The sequence below is a fragment of the Crocodylus porosus genome, unplaced genomic scaffold, assembly GCF_001723895.1.
Source record: "Crocodylus porosus isolate Cpor-Errol unplaced genomic scaffold, CroPor_comp1, whole genome shotgun sequence".
NCBI classification, from domain to species: domain Eukaryota; kingdom Metazoa; phylum Chordata; order Crocodylia; family Crocodylidae; genus Crocodylus; species Crocodylus porosus.
In genome coordinates this window covers 88,967,841-88,984,479 of record NW_017728918.1, presented here as the reverse complement: position 1 = coordinate 88,984,479, position 16,639 = coordinate 88,967,841, and the positions used below count along the sequence as shown (strand labels likewise).

Here is a 16,639-nt window from a genome sequence, read left to right as displayed (position 1 = left end):
CCCGCCACTGCCCCGCAATGTGTGGAGTCAGCAAGTTTCCCAGCGGCCGCTGAATCTCCGATGGGGGCGGAGCGCAGTGCGCAGGCGCGACTCGGCTGGAGTCGGCGTGAGGCACGCTGGGAGTTATAGTCGGCGAGCGGCGCTGCGGGGCTGCTGCGCAGGTGGCGGCACTACGAATCCCACATCCCTCCGCGCGGGCGACGCTGCGAGGAGCCCGAGCTGAAGCGCGCGGCGGCGGCGCGGCCCCCTCCCCCGCCCCCTGCAGGGAGCAGCGCGGAAGGCGGGAGTGGGCGCCCGGCGCGGGGGGCATTGAGCCGGCGCCGCCGCCCGCGCCCCATGGACGGCAGACATGGACTACGAGTTCAAGTCCAAGCTGGCGGCCGAGCGCGAGCGGGTGGAGGACCTCTTCGAGTACGAGGGCTGCAAAGTGGGCAGGGGTACCTACGGGCACGTCTACAAGGCCCGGCGCAAGGACGGGTAAGGCCCGCAGCCACGGCCCGGGCCGGACGGAGGAGCCATCCCCGCCCTCGGCCTCTGGCGCCTCCCCCCCCGCCCCGTGCGGCCGGCCTCCGCCCGGGGCCCCCGGTGCTGGTGCTGGGAGGGGTTGACATAGCTGGCGCGCGCGCGCACGCACACACGCACGCACACACACACGCACACGCACACGTGTATACGTGTACAGGCACATGTACACACACATGTGCACACAGGCGCATGTACGCACTGGCACACATGTGCAGGTACACACACACAGAGCCAAATCCTGGGGAAAAGTTTTGAGCTATTTGGAAACAATCCTGGAGCAAAGCAGAGCAATCCCTCTGGCCTCTCCCAGGGGCAAAGGCAGGTGCATCTCCCTTGGCTGGGGCCACATGTGGGCTCAGGACCCAGCCCTGGGTTGGGGGGAGCTTGTGGATATCAGTTGTGGGTGCTTTGTGCCCAGATTTGGGGCCAGTCGGGGCATTGGTGTGAGCTGCTTGGATCCGTTTGGGTGAGTGTGGCCTCCTGGCTTGGATACCTGTCTGAGGTAGTTAGCTGCATTAGTCTGAAAGCAGGGCAGATTTGCACCTTTTATAGACTATCTAAGATGCATAGAGCACAAACTTTCATGGGCTGAAGTTGACTTTGTCAGATGGATACCTGTCATTATCCCCATGCATTTTGCAATCTGTATAGTAACAGTGGTCCCTGAGTGCCTCTACTGCTCATGCTTGTCAGCCTGGTCCAGGAAATTTCTGAGGAGGTGATGCTGGGGAAAAAAATTGGGTGCTGTTGTCATAGGAATATAGGGGGGGGGGTGGAAGGGATGTTGGGGGGTGGTCTCTTGCTTAGCAGGGGATCATCTCTTTCCAAACCACCCCAGAAAAACATTTGTTTAACCTGCACTTACAAGAAGCATAGTGAAGTACTTCTGTAAGTACTTAAAGTAAAAGGTTTCTACAAGAGTTCATTTGGAGTAAGTGCTGCTTAACACCTTAATATCAAACAGAGGAAATATCATGCCACTATTCCCCCCCATTGTCTAGCCTTTTCCTAGGCTTGCTTTTACATTGTTATCCTTTAGAGTGGGGAATGTCAAAGTGTGTACCTCAGGCCAGATCTGGCCCATGGAGATGCGTCTTTCAGCCTGCAGGGCTCTTGGAAGGGCTGGGAATTTGGGGGCAGGATCCACTGCCAAATTCAGCCATACAGAGACCCACTAGGGATGCATGTGCACAGCACAGGAGAGACACCATGGCGATTAATGCACCCATTTATTTAATGCTCTGCCACCAGACATGGGTCTGAATCCACCTATGAGGAGCCTTGCAGCCCAGTAAAAGAAGTTTGACACTAAGGAAACATTAAATTATGCTGTAGTTTATAAGTCTTATAGTTGGAGTGTGTGATTCTAGACTAGCTGGTAAGGAGTCAGAGTGATTATATGATACTCTACTTCCCCTGCTACTACAGTAATGGGATGTTAATGCCCTACCTAGTTGTTACTTTTCGTATTTTATTTAATTTCATTTTTATATTGCAATTCAAGAATTAAAACTTCAATATGTTTGTAAATCCCAGGTAGGTGGCTTGCTTTTCTTGCAGAAAGCTTAAAAAAAAATGTAAGCTGTTTTCCATATGTCCAAGAACTTTAAATAATTTTGGAAAATCTATAGTAAATTAACATTGATATATTTTTTTCAAATACAAAATTCCATTATTACTGTGTGAAGAAATAACGGTACACAAAATAATGGTGAGCAAACAGTAGCATGTATGTGATAGTGGTATTAGGCATTAAAACACTGCATTTTTTTCTTATGTTGGTAAGCAGCATGTTTTGCAAAATGAAATTGGAGACTGTAAATGCAAGGGCAGTAATATTAAGGGTGGATTGAGAGGTCCAGATACAGGACTGGGAAATGAGAAATCTGAGCTGTGAGCTGAACTCAAGTCTTCAGTATAAAGTCTAGTTAACCTTAAAAAAGGACTTGAAGTAGTTCCAGGTACTTGCAGCTGTCCCTGAGTTCCCCTGGTGACTTTTATGGCTTTTATAGTCACATTTTCAGGGCTTTTCTCCTTTGTGTGGTGCCTTATGAAGAATCCATGAAAACAAGGTCACCCTCCCCCACCAGCTAAAGTGTTTTCTGCTCGTGTTCCTTTGTTGTATAGTAAGCCTGGAAAATACTTCTAAGAGTTAGTTTAAAACTTAAGACAGATGTGTAATTTTCAGTCTTAAGAAAATGTAAAAGCCAATTGTGTCCTTTTAACTCTTATGTTTTTAGTTTATTCATCTGTGAATGAGATGTACTGGTTTAGCTGGAAGCAATAAAGCTGGAAAAGTATTATACTTGTCTCTAGAAGCCTGATAATTATTTTAAATATGGGTGGGAAATACAATAACAGTGAAAAGTGGGAATAATCAAAAACCCACATTAAACACTAGGCAGAGGACCTATATGGTAGAGGGGAAAAAATCCCTAAAATAGTTACCCATGAGCCTACACTGGGGTATTAATGTCAAAAGACATTGTACCTTTTTGGACTGCATAGCTATCCATGCTTTGAATCATGGAGGTGATCCTTGTTCCTTTCTCTATAGCACTAGCGAATCTGCTACTGGCATTCTTTTGTGCATGTTTAGGGCACTTCAGTACAAAGTAGATGGAAACAAGTTAGAAATAATGTGGAGAACAAGTGCAATGATTAGAGCTAGGGACAGAAGTTACACATAAATTAGGGGTGTACTGTTAGACATTTTAGGGGCTGATGGCAGCTGTAGCAGGTATCTGATGGCTATCAGCTGGTAAGTCTGGTGTGGTGTAAGGGGAGGGAAAGGGTATGGGGGGGTAGATCAATGCCCCCCATGGTGAGGGAGGGAGCAGGGACAGGTGCTGCACAGCCAGGGTGGGTGTGGGATGGAGGCGTGGCTCATGGGGTGGGGGCAGCTCCCAACTTGAGGGGGCAGAGGGGGGGCATGTGCCTCCAGATCTGTGTGGTGCGGAGCAGGCTGTAGCTGTGGGGCAGGCTGCAGCTGTGGGGGTAGAGGGAAGCCTGAGTTGGCTTTTCTTGCTGGAGGCTGTGCTTGGGGTGGGCCCCAGCAGTACTGGGAGGAGGCTTCAGTCACCCCAGACTTCACTGCAGCTTTGCTCCCAGACCCATGTTGCTGCCTGGCAGAGCCCCAGAGGTGGAATGCTCCACCTCTACCCAAGTGCTGAGAAAAGCTGTGACTGCAAACACTCTGAGCCCAGCCCCCGGCAAGAAGAGCCCTGTGCAGTGCTGGCTGGCTCCAGCTCCTCTTCACAGCTGCCACCCACCTTGCGCTGCGCAGATCTGGCAGATCCAGGGACACATGCCCTACCCTGCCTTCCCAGTGTGCAAGCAGTAGTGGGAGCCACCCCCATCCCATGAGCTGTGACTCTGTCCCGTGCCCTGCCCTGGGTGGGCAGTGCCTGCCCCTGCTCCCTCCCTCACCATGGGGGGTGTTGATCTGTGCCCCCCCCCACCTCCCTTTCCTTCTGACTTACTAGCTGGAGGCATTTATCATTCAAATTATTGGCCCCATAATTATCTGATACAGATAATTTTCTTCATATTGGTACCAATCTGATATTGGAACGATATACCAATTTATGTTAGAGGTTCACCGATACAAGTGTTTGGAAACCGGTTCAAATCTGTAACACGACAGAAGTTCAGTGCACTTAAATTACTTTCAAAATGGCTGAAACTGGTTTGAGAAATCAGAATCAGACTTAACTGACTTAGGTTAAATCTGTTTATTGATATTCTGTCCCAGATCCCCTCCACACTGAAGTAAATTCACAGTCCCCCAGCATCTTAGCATGCTTTGCATCTCCTCCTCAACCCCCTCTCGCAGAGTGGGCAGGCTAGCTTTGGCCCAGGCTGTCTGCTCCAGCAGAGCAGGAGATGTGCTCTAGCGCAGGCATATGGCTGCGTGTCCAGAATCAAAAGTGAATGGCTGTTCACTTATTTATCGGTTCAATCTCTGCAGCTTAGACTAACCCACAAAGATTGAATTGATTCAGCCTTGGGCTTTTTGACTGTCTCTGCTTAGCCAGTGTGTTAGAGTGATTTTATTTCCTTTGTAAGTCACTCTAGAAAGAAATCTCTTGCATCAGTTTTCATGCAAGGTTTCTTAGTGATGGAAGACAAATCTGTACCTGTGTTGGCAATGGAAACCAGCAGTGATGCATGTTTATAGTCTATCAATCATCACGGGATTTGAGGCTCATATAAAGGAAGGCCTCTCTGGCAGCTTGTAGGGATGGTTTCAATGTGTTTGCAAAGCAATCTTGTACAAACTAGAAAAAGGATTTCATCTATATGTTACTTGTAGTCAGTCTTCAATCTCTAGATGCCGTAACAGGTTAGGTGCCTGAGAAGTGCTGTGATGCCTCCTCATCCCTGCTAGGCTCTCTCTATACCTTATTGCTCTGGGCCTCGCCCTGTCTTCTTGCCTGCTGTGTCTTGATGAAACCTTTTTGAAAGGGAGACTTCCCCCAGAGCCTGGCCAGACCATGGTGCGTGCTCTTTCTTGCTCGCTTTTGTGCTCTCTCTCCTGTGGTCATCTCAACCTTGTATGCCTTAAGGGCCTGTTGTGTGGCTCCAGTCTGTCCCTACACCATGCCCCATTCCTCAGGTGTTTTGAATCACCAGTCAGGTGGGATACTTGTCCCCAAGTCTCCAGGCCACCTCAAGCCTTCCTTTCCTTGTTGGTGCTTCCATCTTTTACCCTTCTGCTCTAACTGGTCTTCTTGTTCTAGGTTTGGCTTTGGGCCCCAGCCGTGCCTCTGCTCAACTCTGGGCTTCCGGATCCCCTGGTCCCCCACTCAGCCCCTGTCTGGGTGTAGGCCTTGGACATGCTTTCTGCAGGGCCCCAGGCTTGGAACTCAAGCAAGAGGTGTAACCTAAAACAAAGACCACTTGCCTGATTAGAAGCACTTCTCTGCCCTGGGTCATTGTTCCCAGACCTGCATGGCAGTTTACCCTTATTCCTGGGTCTTTCAGGGGCCCTGCTACAATGGGCTCCATTTCTTGTGGCTCTCGGGACTAGTGTCCTGACTGGTGCAGGCAGTAGGCTTATAGCTCAAGCCTGAGCCCTCTTCTAGTCATATGACTTCCCCCTGTCAACTGACCTGCCCACAAGCCTGTTTCTTAATGCCTGCTCTGCTGGTTGCCTGTGCCCAAGCTACCAAGACCCTGCCCTTAAAGGCCCCCCTCCCCTTTTAGTAACAGCCAGGATTCCCTGTGAGATAGATGCTCAAGGTATTCAGTACCTTGTAATCCTGCAAAAAATCCCATAGAGGCCTTGTTACTTTGGTTCAAAAACTTGCCTTTTAAATTTTATGAAATAGTAAAATATGTTCATGCAGAGCTTGGCAAGCTCTTCAATAAAGTGACTGTAGAAGTAGCTGCATTGCTCTGATCTTGGCAAATGATTTGAACAAAGGTAGATCCTAGACATAGCAATGATTTATTCAGCATCTAAAGAGATATTATTCTACATGTTTCTACTGACCTAATCAATGTCTGTAGAAGCTAAGCTTTAATAGAAAAAAGTGCCTAAATGTGCATATAAAAATAATGTTATTTTTAGAGGTGCCAAGCGCTTGCAGCTGCTACTTATTTAGTAATATTTGTGTGAAGATCTAGACACCTGGGAAAACACTCCGATTTTGTTTGGTGTCTAAATATGTGTTTGCATACATTTTTCTAGACATGGGTGCCTAATTTTTGGTTTAAGTTTTTAATTTTAATTTAATTAGTTTTAAAATTTTGGTTTAAGTTCTGTAGCCCTTGTGGGCTGTGAAGTAAACCACTTTGTCTAAGCCAGTGATTTATTTCAAGTTTATTGCAGACTAAAACCAAAAACTCTGAGAGAGGTAATGCAGATATGGTAATTATTTCAGGTCTGGTGACTATGACTTGAGTGTCAGTATTACTAATTCACTGCTTATCATATTCAGTAATTCACTGCCTGTCTTCTCAGTAACTGAGATGTTGGAATTTGCAAAGAATACTTCACTTTTGACCTTTAGTAACAATATCTTCTTTTCCCATGGCTTGCTCCTGTTTCACAATTTATGCAGAGAACACTTTTTTTCTACTTACTCTTAAAAGAGTGACTAGGATACTTGAATAAAGTCCTGTGTTGATTTTGTTGCCTCCAATTCTTTATTAAATGCCTTGTAGTTTCTTCATTAGCAACAGTGATTATATTGTGAGTCTTCATAAGTCTGATTTTCTTCTCTACAGGACAGACAGTTTTCAGGATGAAGTAAAAATTGGAATATTTGGTTTCATCATGTTTGAGTGCAAAGACATTTATTTAACTGGTTAGGAAAGATCAATCTCTAGCTTCTGTCAATGTGAAGATATACAGAATGTTTCTTTTCCTTTCACACAGTTTTGTCTTTGCTACTTGAGGCTGTTGAGGTAATCCAATAGTCTAGAGGATGCTTAACTTTCTCCCCCGCCCATGGGCCAGATGGGCAGTGCCATGTCTGTCTGTGGAGTGGATCCTGCTGGTGGTCTAGATGCAGAACTGGGGCCAGCATGATGGGCACCACCTGGCCATGCAGAGAAGAGTTTGGGGGTAGCTGCAACCTGGCCTTGTGTGGGGAAAAGGGGACATGGCTTGGCCTTGCAGGGGGGAGGGGTGTGGCCCAGCCTGAATCCAGCTCGACAGGGAAAAGTGTCATGGTTTGCCCCTGCATAAGAGAAGGGGGTATGGCTTGCCCCAAACTGGCCCCATGTGGCAGTGGGGAAGGGGTATAGCCAAGATCTGTGGGGAAAGGGAGTGTGGCCGGGCCCCAACCTTGGCCTAGCCCCGTGGGGGGTGGCCTGCATGCAACTGGAAATGTGGGGCTTGGGGTTTGGGAATTTGTTGCGAGGAGGGTGACCATATTAATGGTTACTGTTCACCCCCTGTCAAACTTCCTGCCTCATGGGGAGCCCTGCAGTCCAGATACAGTGGCTTTGCTGGCCAGAGGTTGAGCACCCCTGCTCTAGAGAGAGAAAATTGTTACTGTTTGGTTCAAGAGCACAGTGGACAAATTCAAAAGCATATTCAGGACAAATGGGATTCATGAGTCAAAAAAAAGTCTGCTTCATTTTCAACTGCTTTAACAGAAGTAGCACCCACAAGATTGAAATAGGTGCTGAGAATTTCATATAAATAAAATGTTTCTAACTATCACATTTCTCTGATAGTTTTTACTTACCTTTACACATGCTTAATGCCTTGCTGGTTTGTTAATTGCTTTTTAGCAAAGATCTGTTTAATTGTCTGCTATTTATATCAGAACAATTTATAGCAAGGTATTTAGTAAATCACAAATGATAGTAGTTATACTAAATACATAGGCATCAGAGCACCATGCAGAAGTGGGTGAGTTCATTATTTCCATGCTATGGATGGGGTGGCTGTGATGCAAGGTGGCAGTTTTGCCTGGGATCATACCACAAGTTGGCAGAAGAACTGGGACATGGACTCTGAGAATCTTCTAGACATTGTTCTGTGGTCCATGCTGCCTAAGTGAAGTCTTGCCTTCTGACATGATAAATATGGATTTACATTTACATTACCATCATGAAATTGCCTTTTCTTCCTGCATGCAGTTCATTTCTTGAGTTTATTGAGGAAATGTGTGTTAATGATTTAGCTGCTTTTTTTTTTTTTTAAAGGAAAAAGGTCTTTCTTGTCTGAAAGTGTGGATAAATTCCCTTTTGTCCCCTTTGACAAGACAGTCAGCACAAGAATAGTTTCTGCTGTGCCATCAAATACCTGATTCCTCTTCAGAACTGGGTGATAGAAATACTTGATTTAATGGGTTTAATAACTAACTGCAGGCATGTGGGAAGAAGGAATTTTACTTAAATCTTATTTTTTCCCTATATGTATATATGGAGAAACTTGGAAGATGATGGACAACTTGCAGCTGAAGATGAGGAAGACAGTTCCTCTCTCTCTCTCTCTCTCTTTCTTTTTTCAGTGCCAAAAAGTGTTAGAAACTTCCCCATAACAAGTAAAGACATGGTACCTTTCCTGAAGTGCTTACAGTATAGTTCAGTCATTGTACAAGTGAAAGCTGTAAGCAGATTAAAGAAGTAGAAGGAAGGGCAAATTCTAAAAGATCATAGAATTTCTTGGGCTATGGCTGTGCTAGGAATGCTTTACCATGGAAGCCAGTATACCATATTGGCAAAATGCTCTTGGAATGGATTCACCTCTCTGAGCATAACTCTCTATGGTAGACACAGCTTTGGTTAGGGAGCCCCTCTTCTGACTGACATAGTGACAGAAGTGTGGCCTGGGCTTTGATAATTCGTGGGTTTCTTGATCTGTTAAAATATCTAACTTTCCTCATAAGTGCAAATAAATTTGCTTGCGTATCAGTTTGTGTAAACAGTTTTCCTCCTCATTATTTTTAAAGATTGAAACTGCTTTAGGTAATGCAAGACTCCAAAAATCTCAGAAAATTAGTATGGGGTTTTTGTGCTGAGCAGGTACTTTGAGTAAAAGGTGCATAATTCAAGTGTTAAAAATCAATGAGTAAAGCTACCTAAGGAAGTGTTAAATTATAGTGGGGGTGAAATCAGTGGTGGTGCAGCATGCGTAAAGTGGTGTTAGTCTCATGTTTGCTGGTAAAGTTAAAGGGAGGGGAAACCCATTGATGTGGCTTAGATTAAATTCTCTTTGCAAGTATTACACAATTACCTTGGTGTCTGGTGGTTTTCATGATTTATACTTTGGGCACTGAAGTTGTTTATTTTTCAGATTTATGGCTTATTATATGCCTGCAAGTTTTGAACTGTTAGGGTTACCATAGTTCCAATTTCAAAAAAGAGGATGGGGAGAGGGAGATATCATTATGGGGGGGGCAGTGATATAGTTTCATAGTTTCTAGGTTCGGAAGGGACCTGAGTAGATCATCTACTCCAACCCCCTGCTATGGCAGGTCCCCCATGACTACCACATCCTTAGACTTCACTACCTCAGTGAGCTGACCTAAGAATTCCTGGTCAAGCTCTTCCCCCTGGTTGGGAGGTCTATAGTAGACCCCCATCGTTAAGTCTCTTTCCCCTCGACTGCCTTGTACTTTAACCCAAAGCACTTCAGAGTGTCCTTTCTCTGACTCCTTGCTAATTAACAAGGATGTGTATTCCTCCTTGATATAGAGTGCCACGTCCCCACCTCTCCTTCCTATCTTGTCCCTCCTGTACAGCCTATAGTCCTTGACATTCACTGCCCAGTCATGTGTTGAGTTCCACCATGTTTCAGTGATCCCCACTATGTCCAGGCTGGTGTCAGCTAGCAGGAGGGTGAGTTCCTCCTGCTTGTTTCCCATACTATGAGCGTTTGTGTAGAGGCATTTGAGGTCTCCTGTGGATGTGTGTACTGACCCCCTTGTCCCAGTGTTGCCCTGGCCCCTGTCGCTTACCTGTTTATTTGTTTCGCTCGTTGGTCTAGGCTGGGCTGTAGTTGTGGGGTATGCCCCTGTGCTGCCCCTCACTCCTGACCCACAGTACCCTGCCCCCCCCAGACCATGCTGGTGCCCTTCACTCCCAACCTGCAGCCCCTTCCCCATTCCTGCTGATACCCCTCACTCTTGACCTGCCCAACCCTGCTGCCCCCCCTTCCTTCCATCATTGCTGGTTGCTGCAGCCCTGGTGCCAGTAGGCATATGCGCACATGCAGGCCTCTAATCACCTTCCCTTGCTGCCCCCAGCCCTAAGCAGCTCCTTGCTCAGGCAAGCCAGGAAGTACTAGGAAAGCAGAGGCACAACAAAATCCCAGACATTTGCTAATATTTAAAAAACTCCTCTAGATGGAAATGGAAGGACCCAAAAAGAAAACCTGTATGTATGGTAACCCTAGTTGTATGTCTACACCTGAGATTCCTTTCTCTATCTCCACTAACCTGTTCTGCATCTAACAGGGTTAAGCACTCTGTTATTTGCTACATCAACTTTCTGGCCTGTCATTGCTGCCAGATTGAATCACAAAGATTTGAATTTTGTTAAGGTAAAAGCAGCCTGTCCCCTTGCTCTAAGCATTTGCCTTTATGTGAAATTAAATCCTTATCCTTAATGTTGTGTGGGAGGCCCTCGTTGAAACGGACTACTTTGAGACAGAACTGAAGAATACGGATGAAGTTGATTATCTGATCACTGTATTCTCCTGAGTATGACTGAACACTATTTTGACTTGATGCAGAGCCTAAAAACACAGACATTACTATGTCAGCCCTTAAAAACAAAACAAAATAAAATACAAGTACATGATGGTGGACAGAATTCTATCTTCCTTAGTTGGTTGTGAAGCATACTGATGGAAAATGAAATAAGAATTGGGTAATTAGTGTTTTGCAGCCATGGATAAATTGATATGACACAGTTGCTGAGATGTTGGTACAACTTTGTCCTGTTGGAAACGTAGCCATTGTAATGTGATTATAGGCAACTGCAGCTGTTTCCCGCAGACTGTTGAATGTAGTGGGTTAGTCTACAGATGAATTTGTAGTACAGCTATACTTGAGCATAGGCATACAACAGCTGAGAGAATTTTTTTGTTGGCATATCTGTGTTGCTTTACCAGATAACATAAACTAAGCAAACTAAAATATTTAGCATAGCAGGTAATGTTCAACTGTATATTTCATTACCCACTATATATGCATCACTATAACCAGGAAGATGTAGTGCCTGTGTGAGAAGAAATAAAATAAGTCTGGGTGATGAGGCATAGAAAGAGGTTGTATTTGTGAAAATGAGAGAGAGAAAAACATCCTAGTTATGGATTTTGAGAAGAATAGATTCCTTGCAGAAGTGAACCAGGTTTAATGAGCAAAGAAGGAAAATGTGGCAAGACTTAGTGAAGAAGATCAGAGTTGGAGGGGATGGGACAAAAAGGAGCTTGGAATAACTTGCGAAAGGCAAGAATTCTTGTAGGTGGTATTTTTATTGGGCCAACTGTGTGGTTGGGAGTGACATAGGCAAGCATTGAGGCATCGTAGTACCTTTCCTCCAAGACACAGCTGAGGTAAATGGCAGATGGAACAAAAACCTGTTAAGTAGGACTGTTATCACCCACAGGAATTCTTGCCTTTTGCAGATCTCCTGGACCCTGAAGGCAACATCATCACCTTAGCACTACCAAACATATGATCCCTTTCATAAATCAGTCAAACTCTAGCTTTTTCCTTTACATTAAATAGTTCTTTCCTCCCTTGTTTTTAACCAGTTCCCCCACACCTGAGATTTTTCTGGGCTAACAAGCTAAATTTTTTACTCTTCTTTCATAAGGTTAGGGAGTGAAGAGCTTGATCATCTTTCCCTGCACTTCTTTTCACTAATTTTAATTCATCTTACTTAACATGCCTGATCAGAACTGCACAGTATTCCAGATGAGATCTTATCAGTGTCTTGTGTAATGGTGTTAATACTTTCCTCTCTCTCCTAAAAATCTCTTCTGATGCATCCTAGAATTTTATTTGCCTTTTTAATGGACTTATGTTAGTGACTTGTAGTCATTCTGTGATTGAATAGTATACCCATGTCTTTCTCCTTTTCTGTTGTTTTCATGTTCATATGATGTTTCCTCATGGTTACTCTGCTTCCTCTGATGTAACAAGTTGTATTTTAGCCCATATATACAAACATAGGCCATTTATTTTTCTTTGTAAGATTAAATGGTAAACTTTTACTCTTTGCTTCCCAAAATGTATCTCTTGTTGACCTTGCTTGTTGACATTCAAGAGTTGAGAGATTGAAAAAAAATCCTAGTTTAGTTTCAAGTGTGCCTTGGATGAAACAAAGTACAGTAATTGACATTAAAAGATTTGTTTGTTTCAATCAAATACTGAACAATTCTGGAACTGGTCCAAGGTAGTTGTCTATTTTTTTTAAGGCAAACTACTCATGACTTCAGGAAGTAAAGAACAATTAAGTCATTTGTGATCTGAAATGTATCTGTTTATGGAACTAGAAAGTCATCTCAGGAACTTCATTTGTATTTATCGCATGATTGTGTGATAGATTGTTTAAAGATAAAGCATTGACTATTATGATTGCAGTAGAGTTAAGATAAGATGTTATAGCAAATATGTTGCAATACTCATTAATTCCTTTTCTATTACGTTGTCTTACTTCCTTCTTAGACTCTTCTGTGAAAATCAGATATACAGGAAGCTAGTGGTCCCTTTCAGTTTCAAGGTTTGAAATGTAGTTAATCAATCTGTGAGCCTAAGTACTGAATTCAGTAAATGTTTGTCTGTTTCACCATGATATGAAGCATCTCTGCTCTTGGATATGCTACTTCTGTTAATGAGAGTTTCATACAGGATTGACTCGAGGTTTAGTTTCTTTGTTTGAACTGGAAAATATCACTAAGTATTCCGCTGCCTCACTAACTGTCTCTATGATAGAGCAAGTTGTATATTTGCTCTAGAGGGAGACTTCATTTAATAAAGTCAAAAGCTGGAGTGCTGGAGCCCACTACCACTATTTAGATATACTTTGTCAAAGTATGCCCTCTGCTTACTCATACTTGATTAAGGTACATTTAATTTGCTTCCTTGTTAAGTACCTGCTGTGCTGCAGTGGATAGCAGTGAGCTGGTAGATGCCATTCTTTTCACCTCCTGATTTAGTTCCTTATCTCCATCTGAGTGTGACCTCTGGTCTGAAGCCCTGAGCTGGTAAAAGCAGTGGCAAGCAGGTGCATTCTGGGGACAACTTCCTGGCGCAAGTGCTGGAGCAGCCAACTAAGGGCCATGCCCTTCTTGACTTGTTGCTCACAAATGGAGGAATTGGTGGGGAATGTAGTAGTGGATGGCAGCTTGGGCAGTAGTGACCATGAGATGATAGAGTTCAGGATCCTGAGGAAAGGAAGGATGGAGAGCAGCAGACTAAGGACTCTGAACTTCAGAAAAGCAGACTTCAACTCACTTGGGGAGCTCCCTCCATGGGCAGGATCCACTAGGAAACCAGACTGAGAGACTGTTCTAACACCAAGGAATTTTTTCCTTAGGTCTCAATTTGTTTTGCTGCAGTTGAAAACTTTTGCTTGTTTTTAAACAAATAGGGGATCTTAATTTATTAACTCAAGCTAAGGACCAGGTTGCTTAATTCCAGGTATCATGTCTTTGAACTCTCATTACCAAAATACTGTCCACAGAAAGGACAATGCAGGGGCATTTCCTAAAATAGTTTCCTTTGCTCAACATTATCTTGTGCAGTCAGGGACCAAAGAGCTCAGATCAGCTTACATGTCCTGTGTGTAATCATTTAGCTTGAATGGTGAATGATTTGAATACCAAAAGAAGTGGTTGATGTGAATTTAATCTTCTGTTGTCCAGAATGATGGCATAATGGGTTGCTGATATTTAGGAATTACACACTCTGAGTTACTGCCATTTGTGTTAGTGCAATTCTTTTAATTAGCGTTTAGGGGATAATAATAGTATACTACCATGCACAAATACTTTCAGTACTGAAGGGTAGATGGATCTTGGATCTAATTAATTGTTTGTACCTGGTCAGTTGCTTGTGCCATGCATTGCAAATAAAGCACGGTGCAGTCAGGAATAACTTAATTGCAAAACATCATAGGCCAACTACAGCCCTGGCTGAGTTTCTCCCTTGTGGTTCTATATTGCTGGATTCAGCCTTTTGGCTTTATTAGGCCTCAGTGGCATTCTGCTAAGGTACTGGAAGGGAGCTGTTGCTTCTGTGGCAGGGGTCCTTCAACCCTGCTACCTTATGTTTGAAGATCAGTCTCGTCCTCAAAAGTCTGTCTCTTGGCTCAAATGCACACCCCTCAGAGCTCATTTTATTATAGGTACTCTGGTTTAGTTTTTCAAACAGATTTCTTCCTCAGTTTATCATATTTCCTGAGTGGGTCTTGGTGTCCTTCTGGGAGTCCAGGGCCCTTAGCTGTCCCATACCTTCAGTCATATATATACACACCAACTCTGTGTGCTCTGGGGATCAAGCATCTACTGAAAATTAGCTGGTGCTCACCACCCACAAGCTCTGATCATTTTAGTTTTACATGTTAGATCTCTGTGGCTGCTTGCAGGTGTCACCACCCTGTATTTTACTGGAAAAAGCAGCGTGTTACTTTAACTTGGTTCTGCAGCATCTGTAGAGATGGAGTGCTTCAGTGGAGCTTTTTGGCACTTTTAGGTAAAGCTGATTAAATCAGCTATTAGATAAAAATGCCAAAAAATCTCCACTGAAGCACCTGATCTTAACTTCAGCTCGCCTCTGCAGTGTCTGTAAACACCCTGCCTCTTCTGGGCATGTGTGGGGCTTGCTGCGGAAACGCCCCTAGTTAAAATAAAGCGCCGTTTACATTTTTTTTAACGTCTGCAAGCACCCACCAGCAAAAACCAAAGTCGGCGCCTATGCCTTCAGTTCAGTTTCTTCTTTCTGCTGATAGTTTCTTTGCTGGAGAGACCATGCCTTTTAAAAACTGGTTTTAGCACCTTCTTTTCTAGCCTTTCTGTTGAACGTGTCCCATTAGGTCACCCTCTGCCCATGTTGGTTACTCAAATGAAAGGCTTTTACAATAGTAAGTCATTAATAATTGATCCTCTTTAGTTAGTAGTGTCTGTTAGGGCTGTGTGACGCTTCAGTCACTGATTCGATTTGGAGGAGATTCGGCAGCTGAATCTATGAATTCGAATCGAATTGGGAGCCCCATTAATTTCTCCATATCGAATTGGAAGCCTCTGATTTGATTTGGAGAGATTCAATAATTTGGCCACAGACATGGCTTTATATGTTTTTTTTTTTTCTATGTACCTTGAGGTACCAGTTGCGGCTTATGAACACTGAGATGGTGGGGAAGATAGAACATCCCATGGGAGCATGGGGGGGTTCCCAGGGTGCTCGACGGTGGATGAAGAAGTGGGCCTGCCGCGGAGCATGTGAGGGACCTCCTCTCCTCACTGGCTTAGCGACTGGTGCCTCCTGGACTTTGGGAGGCACTCAGGGTCTCCCTGTGGCTGATAGCCTAGCTGGGGGGGACACCGGGGGAGTCCCCCATGTGCTTGGCGGTAGACCCAGAATTGGACTGGAAGTACTTCTGGTCTGCTTCTGGGTCCACCGTTGAGCGTGCGGGGGAATCCCCCTGCATCCCATGGAATGCTTCATCCGCCCTACCATCTCAGCATTCAAGAGTCACGTCTGGTACCTCGAGGTAGGTAGAAAAAACATTTAAAGCTGTGTCTATGTCTGAATCAGAATTGAATCGGGACAGTGATCCGAATCAGTGAATCGAATCCCTGTCCCCTGAACTGGGATGAATCTGAATCAAATGCTGCCTGCTTCACGCACCCCTAGTGTCTGTTTTCCTGGTAGGCCATGAGTTGATTCAGCTGTTGATGGTTTATTTCTCCAGACATTTTCTGTTATAACGTGAAAGATTTAATCATAAAAATCAGAATAGGGCTGGAAGGGACATCCAGAGGTCCAACCCCTTGCCTGAGGGAGGATCATCCTTATCTAAACCATCCATAATCTAACATCTTAATAAAACTGTTGTCAACCATGATACAACAGAAAACATAATGCCCCAACTTGCCACAAATAAGGAAAGGGGACCATGGCAGCCAGCATCCTGCTTCTATAAATTGTTGTTAATATATATATGGTCAAGAGATCTTGGGTAGAGGGTCATGTCTTTTTTTGCAGAGGAGGGCAGAAGCTCCCCCAGTCCATGCCAATCTGACAGTGGGTTAAAATTATTTCCTGACCCCAAATATAGCTATTGGTCTGACCCTATGAAGAGAGGCAAGATCTGCTAGCCTGTAACCTCTGGCTTTCATTACGGCAGGAGCATTGGCACACCTCAGTCAAAATCCACAGCCTCGGCTGCAGCCACATACAGTGCCTTTGAGGGAGGCTTTAAAAAAGCCCCAAACGCCCGCGCGCGCGCACACACACACACACCTGGCACATGTACACATGTAGCAGAAAAGGGGGGTGAGTGGGATGGGATTTTTTCCCAGCCACATGGAGCAACCAGCAAAGCCCAGAGGCATGAAAAATACCTATAGTAGAGAATAGGTGTAGCTACACCTATATCATCCATGACCACCAGTTGTCCAACCTCTTAAACACCTCCA

At 44.7% G+C, this 16,639-nt stretch overlaps 1 protein-coding gene across 4 annotated transcripts in view; it reads left to right on the top strand.

The window, feature by feature from the left end:
* The first annotated feature begins 6 nt into the window (after positions 1-6).
* CDK19 (cyclin dependent kinase 19) overlaps positions 7-16,639 on the top strand; it is a 211,018-nt gene continuing 194,385 nt past the window's right edge. For 3 of the 4 annotated variants that reach the window (XM_019537912.1, XM_019537909.1, XM_019537906.1), the window contains exon 1: positions 7-477. In XM_019537912.1, the coding sequence (XP_019393457.1) occupies positions 337-477 (141 nt within the window). In that variant the 5' untranslated portion in view covers positions 7-336. The remainder of the gene's footprint in view (positions 478-16,639) is intronic. The other variant, XM_019537908.1, reaches the window with a different exon arrangement.